This window comes from Syngnathus leptorhynchus, chromosome 22 (assembly GCF_054491065.1).
Source record: "Syngnathus leptorhynchus isolate UIUO chromosome 22, UIUO_Slep, whole genome shotgun sequence".
In the NCBI taxonomy this organism is placed as follows: Eukaryota; Metazoa; Chordata; class Actinopteri; order Syngnathiformes; family Syngnathidae; genus Syngnathus; species Syngnathus leptorhynchus.
The window spans coordinates 2,671,294-2,686,890 of NC_141216.1; the positions used below are offsets into that span (position 1 = coordinate 2,671,294).

The following is a 15,597-nucleotide window of genomic DNA, read 5'->3' on the forward strand; positions in this document are numbered from 1 at the left end:
GATTGCAAACTTTCTAATCAGCTTTCGTGCTTGGGGCGCTCATTTCATTGTTTGTCAACACCCACACAAAAAGGAAGTTGACTTTTTGGCTCACCTCCTCCACGTCGTTATCCAGAGCCACGACGGCTAACGGGTCGGAGAGACCCGGGTCAAAGGCCACGGTGGTTCCCACCGGCGCGCCTTCCGCCACGTAGCCTTGGTAGCTGCTTTCTAAAAAGTACGGCGCCTGATTGTTCTCATCCAGCACCTCAATCTGGAGGCTGGCAAAAGCCGGCAGCGGGTGGCCGTTGTCCTGCTCCGCCTGTCATCACAAAAGCGCTTTGTTTTTTTAATCCCAGTTGTGGATCAATGTTAGCCTATTATTTTCAGCCTCATGTTATTTTTGGCAGTTAGTGTTACAAAAGCACGCCTACAATTGGAACTACAACAAGCAGATTTTATTCTGGGGCGTTGAGATCTCATCCTGAATATTTTCTCAATCGTACAACCCGCGACCGTTTTATAGATTCCGTAAACCTCCGGAGGCCGGCGAGCTGGAATTCGCTTGCTCACCTTCACCACCAGATCGAATTTGCGGTGCACTTCTCTGTCAATGGGCTTGAGCAGCAAGAGCTCAGCCGTGGTTCTGTTCAAGATGAAATATTCTGCGTAGGACTCGGGTTTGCCTGCCAGAGAAGGAAAATAAAAATACAGTTTATACCAAAGTGGAACTGGGGAGAAAAAAATATCAGTAATTGGTTTAGAAATCAATAAATGTTCTTCTGTTGGGAGACTTGGTGCAGAGTATTAGAGCGAGGGAGGGGGGGGGGGGGCTTAATGCGGCTCTCCACAGGTGAGCTAGCCACATTCTTAAGACATATGCGCTACTTTGAATGGCCGCATTGCTCTGCAGGGAAATCAAGCGGCGGCCAAAACGGCACAATCGCATCCGTCCAGCCAGCCGACGTCTCGTATTTATTTGACCGGCTTCGGATTAAAGGGGTGCCGCCCTCTGAGAATGTTGTCAATGGATTCCCCCCATCCAGAATTGAGGGACAGTCTCTTCACCAAATGTTTGACGGAAAACCATTTGCTGCTCACCGTTAATAATAAGGCAGCATCAAATTTGCATCATTCATTCACTCCAAAACAAAATGGCAGCATAGCCATGAGGACTTTCTTCTCCCCCCCGATGTTATATTTGTGACTCCGGTAATCCCGCCTCAGACGGGGATTAGTTTCGGTTTGGGGAGTGTCGGAAATGCAATCACGTCTGTGTCAGGCATGTCAGTCCATTTAGCCAGACTTGCAGTACGGAAAATAAACTTTTGTTGTGGTTCAGACGTTCTCTCCTGAACTGCGGAATGTGGAATGTTTGTTTTAGTGGAGGTAGTACTTGGATTGATTCTTGAAGTCACGTCTTATTTCTTTTTTTGCAACCCACCAATGAGGATGGAGTAGAGAATTCCCGGCCTGTCCGACGGAGGTTGGATATTCCTGTCTTGGTCCACGGCCTGAATGGGCGGAGTCACATTGAGCGGGTTCACCTTATTCTACAGTGACACAAAAACATTATTGCGTAAATAAAATGAATATTTTGGAGGTCTGTCTTTTCTCCTGATAACAAAAAAGCATACATATGAGCTAAAATATCAATTTTTACAAGATTGCCATTGAAATACAAAAAGAGAAAAGCTATTAGACCAGAAGAAAAAAAAAATAAAAATCAATTTGTGGTAAACACACCGTGTGATCCAAGTAACACAAAAAGAGACAGACAAATACGACATCTATAAACGGAAGCTAGAGATAGAAACCACACACACATATACACACACATATACACACACACACACACACACACACACACACACACACACACACACACACACACACACACACACACACACACACACACACACTCGGCAATTAAATGGTCCAGCAGCAATAATAAGAAACTTTTTCCCCAACCTAATATCGTGGCCAAACACTTCATTCGGAACAATTTGGAGAGATGTAATAATAATCCCACGCTGAAGACTTTTTAGGAGGTCTGGTTTTCCGGAGCAAGCAATGAAATGATTTTTGTTGTTTAAAAGATGAAATAATTCAAGCAGCGCAAGTTTTGTGGCTTTCTCCTCATCCGAGGAAAGCACCTCGCTATCGTAAAGGCCGTCCGTCCTTGTCCAAACGACCCGTTGTAAACTTGATTTAGTCTCGCGGCACCGCCTCGTCCCTCTCTTGACCGATATTTCCCAGGGTCTTCTGGATTTGCGTGTGTGTGCCAAAGACAACAAGATAAAAAACAGGATGAAGACAGTCCAGTAAAAGCACGACTGCTCCGCCGGTGCTATTTTTTCAAGTTTACAAAGTTGCAGTCTTGTCATATAAACAGCTCAGAAATGCGACGTAAGGTGCCGTTTGGGAATGGTGACTCCAAAGTGAATCAAATGCTGACTCCCAACGCTCCAAATGAAAATGTCGATGTTGAGGCGCTTACTGGCTCAACATCGAGATTTTCATTTGATTCACTTTGGAGTTACGATTGGTGCCGTTTGGGAATCGTTTGGGAATCGGGATAATTGGGAATCACGTTTCCCGAAACGTGACTCCAAAGTGAATCAACCGCCGACTCTCATCAACAGACAAACGCTTCAAATGAAATTGTCCCATGTTGAGGCGCGTACCGGCTCGGTCAGCTCCAGCACGTTGGCCTTGTACGTGATTGGGCTGCAGTCGCGGGTGTTTCCGACCAGCGCGCACGGCAGGAACATGGGCCCCAGGTCGTCGCCGTCCAGGACGTCCACCGTCAGCGTGGTGGTGGCGCTGCGCCGCTCGCTGGGGTTGGGCGCTCGATCCTGACGCACAAACGCAGCCCAAAGATTCAACATATTACAGGAGATTGCGTAATACGCTCGCTCTGTTATCACCCCTATAAAACCACTTCAGGAGATAAAATGTTGATTTGCTCCGTTGATGACTTTTAAAGGTGCCGGCTTGTCTCAACAGAAACCTTAATGGATGAATCCTCAAATAAATATCTTTGCAAAAAAAACATTCACAAAGAGGCGGAATAAAAGTAGCAAAACAAAAACATTAACAAAGACATTAGTGATAATTAAGGATGGGCTCATGGTTCCCTCAAGGCAGGCTCCAGAGAGCATAAATAGTCCCAGACTGTGTAAATAATGTTTTCGTGATAAGGCTCATTTGCATAACTTGATTCCCACTCAAGCAGGAGGTGGTTTTATTGGCCCCGTGTTACCTTTATCCGCCTTCCTACTGCTCCGAATCCAAATAGAGCAACAACTCACATTAGCTTGTATGATGACCAAGTAGCGCGTTAGCTCCTCGTAGTTGAGGCGTTCCCTGAGCACCACGGCGCCAAATAACGTCAGCGGGATGTCAAAGGTTCTGTTGGCTGTCTGATGAGACACAAAAAAAAGAGTTTTAGTTATCAGCTTGATTATTTTTGGATAAGAAGACTCAAAATAAAATGTGGAATATATCTTTGCTGGAGGGCTAAAAATGGCCGCCCTTAACGCTCGCGGCAAAACAATACAGATAAAACGAGAGCCACGTTTGGAGCCAATCAGAATCATCAAGGGGGTCTTTGAAAAGTTGATTAAAAGACAAAAAAGTTGCTTTGTACACCCCGCGGGTCACTTTGGAAAATGTGTGATTGTCAGTTTTCGAAACAAACAAACAAACAAACAAAAGTCACTTTCAGCTTGATGAAAAGAAATATCAAATGCATTTTTGCTGACGAATGAAACAGTCGAAAGCTCACCGGGTCCTTGGGGTTGTATTGGATGGTGTACTCGATTTGTCCATTTGGTCCGTCATCGATGTCAACCGCTCCGTTGTTGCCGGAAAAACCGGAGAAGATGGTGGTGCCCACTGGAGTCAACTGCAAACGCAACAAATGTTGATCATCATCACGGCTGACGTTTTTAGAACGTCTGTCTCTGTTTACTGGAAGTTGTCGGCGACAGAGTTTATAAACACGTTTGATTTGAATGCTGATTTAAAATAGAGCTCAGGAAAGAATCTCGGATTCCAATTGAATCAAACGAATCTCAGTTCATTGTCAGTTCAATTTGGAGGACGAGTTTGTACTTATTTGTGCGGAGGATACAAACAACTCATTTCATACTTTCCGAATTTTTAACTCACACCAGGAGAACCCTCAAGAGTTTTTTGACTTTGCTTTTAACGTAAAAGTCTTGTCGATTTGAACACTTGCCACTGAACATGAAAGCCATTTAAATAGTTGCCAACAATGATTTTCCAATTTTTGTGTTTGTTTTTTGTTTCCACCAGCCAGAGGGCTTTGTAGATCTGTGCCAGAATGGGAATCTCCAAACAGCATGAGAAACATATGAAATTAAATATAGTTGGCTTCTCTCCCTGATGTCCTACATAATGACTCTTATACTGAATCATAATGAATCAGTGACTCTTCCAGCGCTGCTGTTGATGAGACACAGGAGGACAGGACATGGACCTTTCCATCCCGCTTTCTCGGGATGGACAGCTTAGGCGTTACCTCGCTCACGGCGACGTAGTATCGGGGCTGCTGGAAGCGCGGCCCGTTGTCGTTGCGATCGCGCACCACGATTCGGACCTCGTGAAGTATCACCGTTCCGACCAGCTCGTTGGTACACTGCACCTGAACCACGATGGACTGAATGTACCACGGAGGCTGAAAAACACAAGACGCTCGTAGTTTGGTTTTTAGTCCTCGGAAAGTAGACCGATAACGATCTTTCTTACGTCTCTGTCGAGAACTCGTCCGCTGCTGTTGAGGTAAAGGGCTTGCTTGGAAGGGTCTAGGATGACCCAGTGGTTGTGGTTGTCCCTCAGAGACAAGGAGATGGTTCGCTGCGGTCCTTCGGCCACGCCGTTGATTTGCATGTTTTCCACCAGCAACGTTCCTGAAATATTAGTGAATCCGATTTGGTTTGTAAACTGTTACGAGATGATAATCTCTCAGCTCATTTACATTGTCAGCAAAAAAAGAAGAAATAGTTTTTCCGTCCACGAGCTACATTTGCACAATGTAATAGATGAGGCAAAATTGGGGCACGGCCTTTTGGGCTGCCATGGCAACCGTGTCAAACGCCTTGACGTGATTCACCGCTGCGAAGAATACGAGGAGGGGTGAGGAGGGGGTCAATATCGTGAAATTGGCTTTTTTTTTTATGTGCAGAAGGAAATCCAAAAATCGAGGTTCAGTCGATGCGGTCCGGCGGTCCTGGCTGACGCTTTCTCGGCTTAGAAGGAAGAGCGAGGAGAAAGGCGCTGATAAAAGCGTCACCTTGCGCTGATTTAGCTCCGTGCAGCTTGTGTGTAATATCAAGTGGCTCTTGCCGATTCAAACGAGTCACATGCAAAAGCGGAGAATCACCGTCACACCTGCGACTCGATAGAGGAAGAACTAGATCATTAAAGAGGTTGCAAATGAGCATTGTGCTGATGCGGCGATATCACACGGTAAAACCAAATATCTTCACGGTTGAAGTTCTACACGAGCGAGCCGCTACGACATTTAGCCCCGTCAAGCGGTAGAGCGGGAAGACTTGGCCGCTCTCCGCTAAAATTCTGGAGAAGAGATGGACGGGCCTCTGGCAGTGGCACGGCTGGCTGAGGCCTCATGAATATTAACCGGAGCAGCTTTACACGCCTTGCCAGTTGCTCAAGTTTTTTTGCGAGGACTATCTTAAAAAGTTTTTCCTCAATCGGGTTTCAAGCAAACAGTCAATGTCTCACCATTTGGACTCTCCTCGTCGATGGCGACGATGGTGGCCGGAGGACCCGATCGAGAAAGTTTACATTCTGTGAAAGGGGAGACAAAATATCATTGACACTTTGAATAACATTTGAATCATGCAGTCTGTTAAATGCTAAGCCGATTGTGTGGCGGGATCAAACAAGCACAACATTGATGAAGAGTAGGAAAAGTGGAAACGGTTCTCACCCTCATATTGCCAGTCTGCAGCAGAAGAGACACCAGGAGGGAGGAAAAGAAAAAATGAAGGAAAGTTAAAAAAAAAAAAAAAAAAAGGGAGGAAAATTAGAAATAAATCTTCAGTGCCTTTGAGGTTGTGAAAAGACTGCACTCCAAGGCGCAACATTAATGTGTACTGTATGATATATTATGCGACGACATTTTCCGCCTGAATTCATAACCAGCAGCCGCGTTTTAGAAAAAAAAAAAACACCAGTGCTGTAAAATCATTTGCACCCGAGCAGGTGTCCGGAATTGCCAATGTGACATCCAAGTATTCAACAGGGGGGGCTGCTCCATCTGTCCTTGAGACGCGTTGTTGGCACATCCGACGGCAACATTCAAAGTTTTATTATTATTATTTTTTTAATATGCTGAACTGATGTGATTTCTTTCTCGGACGCACAAATGGGTTCTTTTTTCTGAATCTGGTTCCATTTGGAAGAGGGAGGGTTGCGCCGCGGTGGGAGTGAGCACAGTCGACTTCATTCGTGGCTAAATCACGCGACGGCTTTGAATGCAATGCGCTAAGAAGTCGCAGAGCTAAGTGACTTTAATGGTTTCCATCGGTATCACCAAAATTGAACTCATTGAATCCATTTTTGGATTCAATCTGAATCCAATATATTCTCCTGCCTCACGAGGAAAGCACGTTTGGTTTGTTCATTCGTCTGACTCTCCAAGCTCAACTACTGGAAGAGAAATTTCCATCAGGCCTCCTTCCAAGCTTTTGTAATTGCGCATCACGAGCAAGCGGAGTCTGCACGAACGCAACAAGAGCTACGAGTTAGCGCACCAGCTGCTGGCCTTTGGGAGTGCATTTGTTTGCGAATGGGTGTGCGTGACAGATGCGCATCTCCCGCTCGCCCGCCTCTTTATTCACCGTAAGACGATGCCCCTCATCCACTTGTTCCGCGTGAGGAATTTCAGCGTCTTTTGTTTTTGTAGCGCCGCACATGTTTCTCATCTATCTGCCAGCTTTTACCCGTCACTCTACTCCGCCGTCAAATGATAGTGTATCAGTCGGGGGCCGTAATCTAAAGTGACGCTGCACACAATGAGACGCGCCAAATTGAATCATGTAATTCGCGTTATCTCTGCATGACAGTCGAATTAACGCAATTTTTGCTCCAACTGTGCAAATCTCACCGAGTCGATTATTGGCGGTGGTTTATTGCAGTGGCACGATTCCCGTCCTCAACGATTCTTTGCAATAGCTTGGCTCGGATTAGCATAGTTTGACTGCTCCGAAAATTCAAATGGATTCAGATCTTGAAATGTTCAGAGATCGTTGCAGTGGCAAAGTAACAAAGCCTGACTTTAGTTAGTGGAGGTCAAAAGTTTGATCTGCAGGTAATTGCTTTCACTTTCACGACTGAACAAAAGTGTCAAGAGTATGGAAGCTATCTTCAAACTTTCCGGAGCTATAACTGTGCAAGAACACGATTAATTAAAGTAGCGACGAAGAATGAGTTCCGTAATTTGAACAAAATGGCCGCTTCAAACCGAATTGGCGGAGTTTCTAATACTTTTCTATGAATACAATTTACAAGATCATCCATCCTTTCATTCTCTACTGTTTGTGAAAGACTCCGCCTCCCCCCCTCCCCTTCCCAAAAAATAATCAGTGAAATGACTCTGCGAGGCAAATGGAATAAATCCATCTGATGCCAGGTAGCTGTCAGGCAGATGAAACGCTCCGCAGGAGGGAACGAGGTGTAGATCATCACGAGGAAATCAAGCATTATTCAACCAATTTCGTGCAAAATATCTTTATTTACTATTTGAATGCAGTCCGTGTAAAAGAACCTCTCGGTGACTAAACGGGTCTCCGGCGACGTCTCCAGGAGACGCCGGCACAACATTACATTGACGTGCCGGCACTCAACACCAGCACGCTCGCGTTACCATCAAATATACATGCCGGACGATGACTCGGCCGAGCATCACCTTGATCCAAACCATCTGAGCGTGAGTCGGACTTTTGAACGCCTGAATAAAAATACTCACAGAGAACCAGAGAGATTTTTTATTTTGTAAGTTTCCCCCTCTAAAAGTTCTCTGGTGTCATGTCCTTTTTTAGCCTCCATCAGCAGGTACACCTTTCACCAGAGCTCCCCGGGGTCCAATTCCTTTCGATTCCCCGCCATCCATCCATCATCTCTTCAGCTATCCAACTGTCCATCCACTCAGGCGTGGAGGACGGGACGGGGAGGTGAAATCAGGGAGGGGTGGGGGGGAGAGGGGACGATGTGCGAATGGAGAAGTAAATGTCGGGGAAGGAATTACAAGGGAGTGTAGAAGAAGCTGGACGGAGAGTCAAAAGAAGAGACGGACGCCGTGACCTTGGCTTAGATTGATGTCGCTCCGGAGGCGACGGCTTGTTGGCTTGAACATAGACGCAAAGTCGTTTAAGAAATTCGAGAAAGCTTCTCCATTAGTCGGATATGTTAGCATCTGTCCGCTCCGGTCATTTGTTGAATCCAGAACAAAAGTCATTGATTTATTCATCTATTCCTCGCTCGTGTTTGTTAAATAAGAATGCCAACTTTTAATTTCCATAAAACCTTGAGATGAACCAGGGACAAGGATTTAAGAAAGTCTGTTCCCGGCAAACACGGCACCGCTTGGCACGCAGGTGAGGCGCATCCGAGCGCTGCCTCCGCTTCACGCTTGCGCTAATTGACAGCCGGCGACAGCAGCGAGCCAAGCGACTGATGCGTGCGGTAAACAATAGCGCTTCCAAAACCGCAGATGCTTCTCGCAAACCCATTTCAAGTGTTGAGTCTTTGAGCTGCGAGTCAATTCTTGGGTCTCCGACGGTCTGCCTCGGTTACGACGCCAATACGAGGAACAAACCTCTACATGTTCACGAACGGTTCGCTAGCAAGTTTGCCGCAACGTATCATTGCTTACGCTAATGGATGATGATAGTTACAACGTTAGCGTCGGTCCGAATTACGCTCTCGCTGCAAAACAGGTCGTTAGCCAGATGGCGGCACCGTTCTGGCTCGACGTCAGCTTGCCTTATCATCCAAAGGCGAGCAGACTTTAAAGTCGGGCCTCCTGTTGCGTCCTGTTCCCATACGCGGATGATCACGTTCAATTAGAGCAGCCGCCGAGGCGCCGCCCACGCATCCCAAACTTCATATGAATTGCTAATTTGGGGGGGAAGGGGAGTGCAAGAATCCACCAGAGAAGCACCCGTCGTGTCGTTGGGATTCTTCAATGCAAACTAGTCGAGGCAATAAATAGCATTTTGACGATTTCCCGGGAGGGAAAGCAAACGGGAGCAAATGGGTTCACGGCTAAATTCCAGCCAGTAGCTCAAAGTGGCCATATTTTCTCATACTGGGCTCATTAAAAATGTAACAGTAGTCGTATCATAACCAAAAAGTGAATACGTCTCGGGAATGGGGCCTAATTAAAAGTGCAAGATTACCGAGAGTCCGGAAACATCTCGGGACCGCGGTTCATTAAGGCAAACCCCCAGCTGGCTTGAATCCAGCAAAATGCCAACTGCCAATCGTAGCCGAGCTCGTTCGAATCGAGTTTGAATCGAATCAATCAAATTTAGGTTATCATCAGAATTCCGTCGAGTGGGACCAAACGGACGTGGATCGCTGCTACCACGCTCGGCATTGAGAGGCGTTGGGAATTAATGGATGGTGAGAGATGAAATTGAAACCCCTTCGAAACTTGCCCACACACACACACATACACACACTTGATGCTCACATCTGCGTGGCCTTAGCTGAATATCAGCACACTCGTGTCGGCTAAATGCCAAGCAGATAAATCTCAAGGACCAAACGATAAACTCTGTATGAATGTTCTGACAAATGAAGCCGGAAGCTACGTGGGTAACCTGCTGAGCTTTTCTGCTCAGAACCTTTTTATCTGGATAAATAAAAATGGGATATTTACCATCAGTGTCTTGGCCCAGGCAAGATGACAGCATCAGCGAGAATAGCAGACAAACGACTCCTATTCCAGTTTTGCCGGTCCGTTTGACCCCGGCGTGCGACGGTAGTCCGATCAAGAACATCGCCGCCATCTTCAGCACCATCTTCTGCCGAGCGCCCGGCTATGTGAGGAAGGAAAGACAAACTTGTCTTCATTAACGTAGCATAAGCTAATATAGCGTTGATAAAACTAAAAGTAGCCAGCAAAATATTTTAAATTTATGTTGGATTAAAACTACTCAAAATAAAATTAATTTCTGGTGGATTTTTTTTCCCCCCTCCTCATTAACTCTGCTCACTCTTTGCTATTCTGTCGCCTCGCACTTGAGATTTAATTGGAATATTTTCAACGACCGGGGATATAAATTGGCAAGATGACGGCTTGGTGTCACTTGTGGTCGTTACGTCACTTGGAGTGGCGCCGAATCATTTGAGCAATTTGTGGGATTTCCACACATCTGCCTCCAAGGACCCTTCTTTCCCAAATGTAATCAGTCTTTTATTGCTCCACCACAAAAAAAAAAAGGCACAATGAATACAAAAATGGCAAAACAAAGTGAGGCCAGTTATAATTGGTCGGTAAAATTAATTTGCTGCCAAAATGCCTGCAATCGTCCAAATGAGGATAGAAAAAAACAAGACAAAAATGCAGCTAAGCCTAAGAGATATTGCCGCATATTACGCATCTTCTCAACTATGAAATTATGCAACAAGGCGTCAAATTGCCGGGAGCGTTAAATATTCCTTTCCACTGTCAACAAGGATATAATTTTAATTGTGCCGTCCATAAATAATTTCGAGACGAGGCGAGAATGAAAGATTCAAAGGAGTTGCGATGTCAGGTCAGTCAAGCAGACCCGCTTGGCGATGGTTTTAAGATGTAAAGAAACTTTTTATTTTTCTCCATTCATAAATGTTTGGCTTTTGTTTCCTACGGCTCTGCTTGCTTTAACGACTCCTAATCATGTTTATACTCCAGCAATTAGAATTCAACGCTCGACTTGTGACTCGCTATTTTCTCAACTGTGACTGCATTAAGCCGTCCTCCTGCTCGACTAATTGGCAGATGAACTAATTCCCACCGTGCCAGCTTGACACACTGCCCTAGAGCAGGCCGCGCAAGCTAGCACGCACCTCTCGCCTGCTTCCACGGCGACAACCTCAGCTCAACTCGCAACTCAAAATCGTGCCGGGTTAAATCTTACGTGCTGGGTATAAATAACCCGGCATTGGCTCGATCCCTTTTGGGCCCGGCGTTGGGTTGGCTAATTACCGCCAGTTTGAGTCAAAATGGAGATGAATCAAACGAATCATCCAAAAAACGAACACGACGACATAGCATGTTTGTGTCCGCCAATTTGAGTCACAATTGAGACGAATCGTCTAAAAAACAGACACGACGACATAGCATGTTTGTCTCCGCCAATTTGAGTCACAATGGAGACGAATCAAACGAATCGTCCATAAAAACGGACACCGCGACATAGCATGATTCTGATTCACACGGGGCAGACAAAGAGCAAGTATGCGTCAGGACTGACAACTTTGTCCAATATTCATCACGTCAGCGCAGAGCGGGAATAATTGATGACTTTGTGAAAATAATTGGCCGTCGACCGCGTGCTGAAAAATGGCGCTTTTACATTGGGGAAGCAGAGTTGAGGAGAGAAAGCAGAAGAAATAAAGAGTTGCGCTTCTTACTGCCCTGCAGAGAAACAAATCTGTCTTCTTATCTTGTAAAACAGTGCAACAGCAAGGCCTTTATCTCACGAAAGGCTTTTTTTAATTATTTTTTCAAGGTTGTAGTTTTGCGCTTTAACAATCAACCTGACAGGTACAACAAATCCACACCCAATAGCGTGAAAAATTGTCCGGACACAGATGAGCGTGTCATCTTCCAAAATATCGCCTCTACCTTGAGATATGAGCGACCTGACTTTCCGAGCTAAGAAAAAACATTTGTAAATAAATAAAAGACGTTAAAGCTATTCTGAGCCTCGGGCGGTCCAATTTTCCCACCCAGTAATATCGGTACGGCTGAAGCTTCTCGGCGCCGAGGCCAAGGTTGGACACGAGAGACGATGGAATTCGTCTGATGCCGAGAGCTCCCGCTTGACCCTGATTAAACGCTCGCTGGGACCACTGATAAGACCAGTGGACTCGGGGGGGGGGGGGGGGGGGGGGGGGGGCGTCCGTGTGTGTGTATGTGTGAAAACACTATATTCCCCCGTGTAAACATGCTGACCTGGCAACACACCAGTAGACACTTTGAAGTTGGCACCGTAATCCCACCCCCCCCTACACACACACAAGCACACAGCCGGGGGCAAGACTTAACACCGCTAACACACTATGGCTCGACGTGTAGTCTCGCCTTGGCTTACTAACACGTTGCAGCGGAGATAAACATTGGTGCCATGAAGTTAGAAAAAAAAAAAAAAAAACACTATCTGGTGTGGAAATCCTTGCTGACAGTTTTTTTAAAATAAATAAGTAAATACAATTTAAAAAAAACCTATAACGGCACATTTGGAGTGTCTTGATGAGAATATGGACACAACTTTTTTATTTGGGTCCAGGACTGTTTTGGGCGAGGCGCTAATCAGAGAAAAAGCCACTTAGGATATTTAAAGTGGGACAACCACGCTGGCAATTTTTTACCACAATGGATTAAAACTATGCTCCTTTTAATCTTCAAACATTTATAAACTTATTTCATAAACAAAAATTGTTGACCTACTTTATAGTTTTTTTTTTTTAAGTCTGTGGTACACTGTGCCGACTTCTTAATTGCTTCCCGTTTGTATTTCCTTTTGTGAGTGTAAAACATATTCACGTCGTCTTCATCACGCTGAAAAATGTCCACAGCGGATGTACAATTAGAAATCGGTGGGAGAGAATGAAAACATTGTCATGAGACATGAAAATAAGTTGGACTGATTTGCCTCGGTGCTTCTTCTGCGGCTCGGGTTGCCAGATATGCAGATTGCCGGCTGTGTTTTGGCCGGCGGGCGCATAATCTTGTTAGGAACAATTAACTTGGTTGTTTTTTGTTGAATGTAAATCCAATCTTTCGCACGAGCTGTCGAAAACAACATGCACGCGGCGAAACTGTCAAACTCCGTCGAGCATGCTAAAAAGAGGATCCAGATTTCAAAGTTTGCGGTAGGAAGGTCATTTGAATACATTATATATGGAAGTGAATGACAAGGTAAGCAGAGCTGCATAAAAAAACATTACAGGGAGCACCAAGAATATGTCTCTGAGAGTGTTCTTATATTGTCTGTCTATATGTGTTGCTGCATCCAATATCTGTGGCAGCATTGATGCTAATTTGGTTAACTCTTCTATGGTGTTTTTCTTTATGTATTAGCATTAAGCTAGTGGACTTTTTTTGTTTTATAGGTCAGATATTTCTGGTGTATGCAGTTCTACCATCATCTGTAACAAGCTCGTTTCAGCATGACAAGAAACATAGTGTGTAAATTGTGCTGTATTTGTCAAAATGTAGCTTCTCTTTAAGTTTCACATTTCGGACAAACACGGTGTTGCCGTGTTGTGTTTTAATGTGAAAAATACTTGCTGCTTTGTTTTTATCTGACAGTTTGAAGGGAAACAAGCAAACAGTATCTGGGTAAAAGCATCACGGCGTCTGATTGGTGTCAGCCGCTCGACAACCAACAACTTGTAGTACAAAGTGTTTGATTAACGAGCCGGGTGAGATAAAGGCCTTGTAAATGGACTCGGTGCAAAAAAGGAGGTACGGTGTTGCTCGTCAGGTACTTGAGGAAAAAAAAAAACCACATCAGAAAAGAACATTTGAGAAAGAGTCCTGAGACACATTGACATGGAGGCAATTGAAAAGACGACATCACGCTCAAACTAGCTCCTCAAAAAATGCTTTTAAATATTGAATAATCGCGGCCCACGCCAGCAAAGTGCTTTAAATCCTTTGGCCACTTTTAATGGCAGCCCCTCGTTAAGAATCCATGTGTCAAATGGCAAGATTGATTTCTCCCCAGTAAGGCGGTGGCAATCGTAGTACATCTCAACGGTGTTATTTTACGCAATCAGCGCACCCCAGACGCCATCAAGTGATTCAATTTCAACTATAAAAATGAAATATTTCCCATTTTGGAAAGGCTACACGGCTAATTAGCCCCATGTTACTTTGAGAATGTCCATGTGTGATGAGAAGTCTCCTGTTGCCATGGGAATGATGGTTGGTTGTGGTAATTATAATATCTGTCCTTTAGTTGTACAATACTTTTAATTAGAATAATAAACAAGAGAAGCAAATAACGACGATTGCGACATTAAGATGCTTTCACGCTTTCATTACTGTGAATGCAGTTAAGAAGCGTGCTTTTCTTTCTTTTCTTTGTCCGTCAAACTTTTTTCTTTGGCGCCATGACGGCTTGCTGGACAAACTGTCATTCTAAGCACTTTAGCAGCGGCCGCTATTTAAACCGCAAACCTGCCGCTTCTACCATCCGGCATGACTAACAGGCTTTGGCATGCCGAGAAGTGGACGTGTCCCAGCTTGGACAAACACATTCACTCTGGTTGACCCTCTACACAAACACACACACACACAAGCTAATGGTATCGCACATATTCAAACACAGCCTCTAAAAACACATATTGGGCTTATATTTGTGGAGGCTTTTCTTTAGCCCCGCCCCCTTGTGTCCCCAGCCAATCAGCTTGCCATACACCCGATCGTTCTGCCGGCTCTTCATATGAACGTGCAATATGACACATATGTATCATACTTCTAATCGACAGCATGTCCCTACGCGCCAGATTATTAATCCGTCCATCAATCAAACCTGTGTCCATTACATATTCCATAATAACAACCCCATCAAACTAACAATATGTCCAGCTCATAAATCCAAAATATGATCCCCCCCCCCCCACAAACAACTAATCAATAAACCTCTAATCCATGTTATGGATTTAATCAATTAAGCAATCAATTAATCCAATTGACCTCCTACCCTAGCGATAAAATTGAAATAAATGAATCAATCATTGAGCCTTCCTACCTATCTGTGAAAAAAAAATCTAGCTGTTTGTATGCATAGCCCACACACATACATAGGCAACCTTTGACTTTCTCCCGCTGTCGGAGGGAGCAGGAGGCAGCGACAGCTTGCCTTCATTTAGCTAATCGGATGACTCTCCCTTCCTTCCTAATCCGAGACACCGGCTGCCGTGAGGTAACCGGCTTGCGCTCAGACGGAGCGCATACTCCCGCTTGCCTACTTGTTGAAAACATACACGCACGCATTAGAATTAAAAAGGTAGGCTTTCATTCCGTACACGTGAAACGGGATAGAAACTTGCTGGGATCGTGCAGTGGCAATTAAATCATTAATAACACATCTAGTTTCCGTCTGCTGCACGTGAATGTGACGATTTGATGCAAAACCACGTCTGTTTCGTTTCGTTTTAATGGTAATTGCAGACGCCTGGCGCGTTTCAGCACCGCGGACAGCTCTCATTGCTTCACTTTTTGTGTTAATTGCACATCATACGTCTGGTTGATTTCAGCACCACGGACAGCACGTCCTTTTTTGTGGTGATTGCACAGCAGGCGTCAGGTTCAGCACCGTGGACAGCTCTCGTCACTTCACT

At 45.1% G+C, this 15,597-nt stretch overlaps 2 protein-coding genes across 3 annotated transcripts in view; one reads left to right on the forward strand and one right to left on the reverse strand.

The window, feature by feature from the left end:
* LOC147039294 (protocadherin-15-like) overlaps positions 1 to 10,058 on the reverse strand; it is a 31,126-nt gene extending 21,068 nt beyond the window's left edge. The window contains exons 1-11 of the mRNA XM_085903536.1: positions 9,917 to 10,058; positions 5,960 to 5,974; positions 5,752 to 5,817; positions 4,756 to 4,916; positions 4,529 to 4,684; positions 3,770 to 3,889; positions 3,294 to 3,404; positions 2,667 to 2,837; positions 1,424 to 1,532; positions 553 to 665; positions 95 to 301 (exon numbers count right to left, since the gene is read on the reverse strand). Coding sequence (XP_085759662.1) covers positions 95 to 301; positions 553 to 665; positions 1,424 to 1,532; positions 2,667 to 2,837; positions 3,294 to 3,404; positions 3,770 to 3,889; positions 4,529 to 4,684; positions 4,756 to 4,916; positions 5,752 to 5,817; positions 5,960 to 5,974; positions 9,917 to 10,058 — 1,371 coding nt within the window. The remainder of the gene's footprint in view (positions 1 to 94; positions 302 to 552; positions 666 to 1,423; positions 1,533 to 2,666; positions 2,838 to 3,293; positions 3,405 to 3,769; positions 3,890 to 4,528; positions 4,685 to 4,755; positions 4,917 to 5,751; positions 5,818 to 5,959; positions 5,975 to 9,916) is intronic.
* LOC147039292 (glycylpeptide N-tetradecanoyltransferase 1-like) overlaps positions 1 to 15,597 on the forward strand; it is a 65,206-nt gene that overhangs the window by 27,259 nt on the left and 22,350 nt on the right. The gene's annotated exons all lie outside the window — the stretch shown is intronic.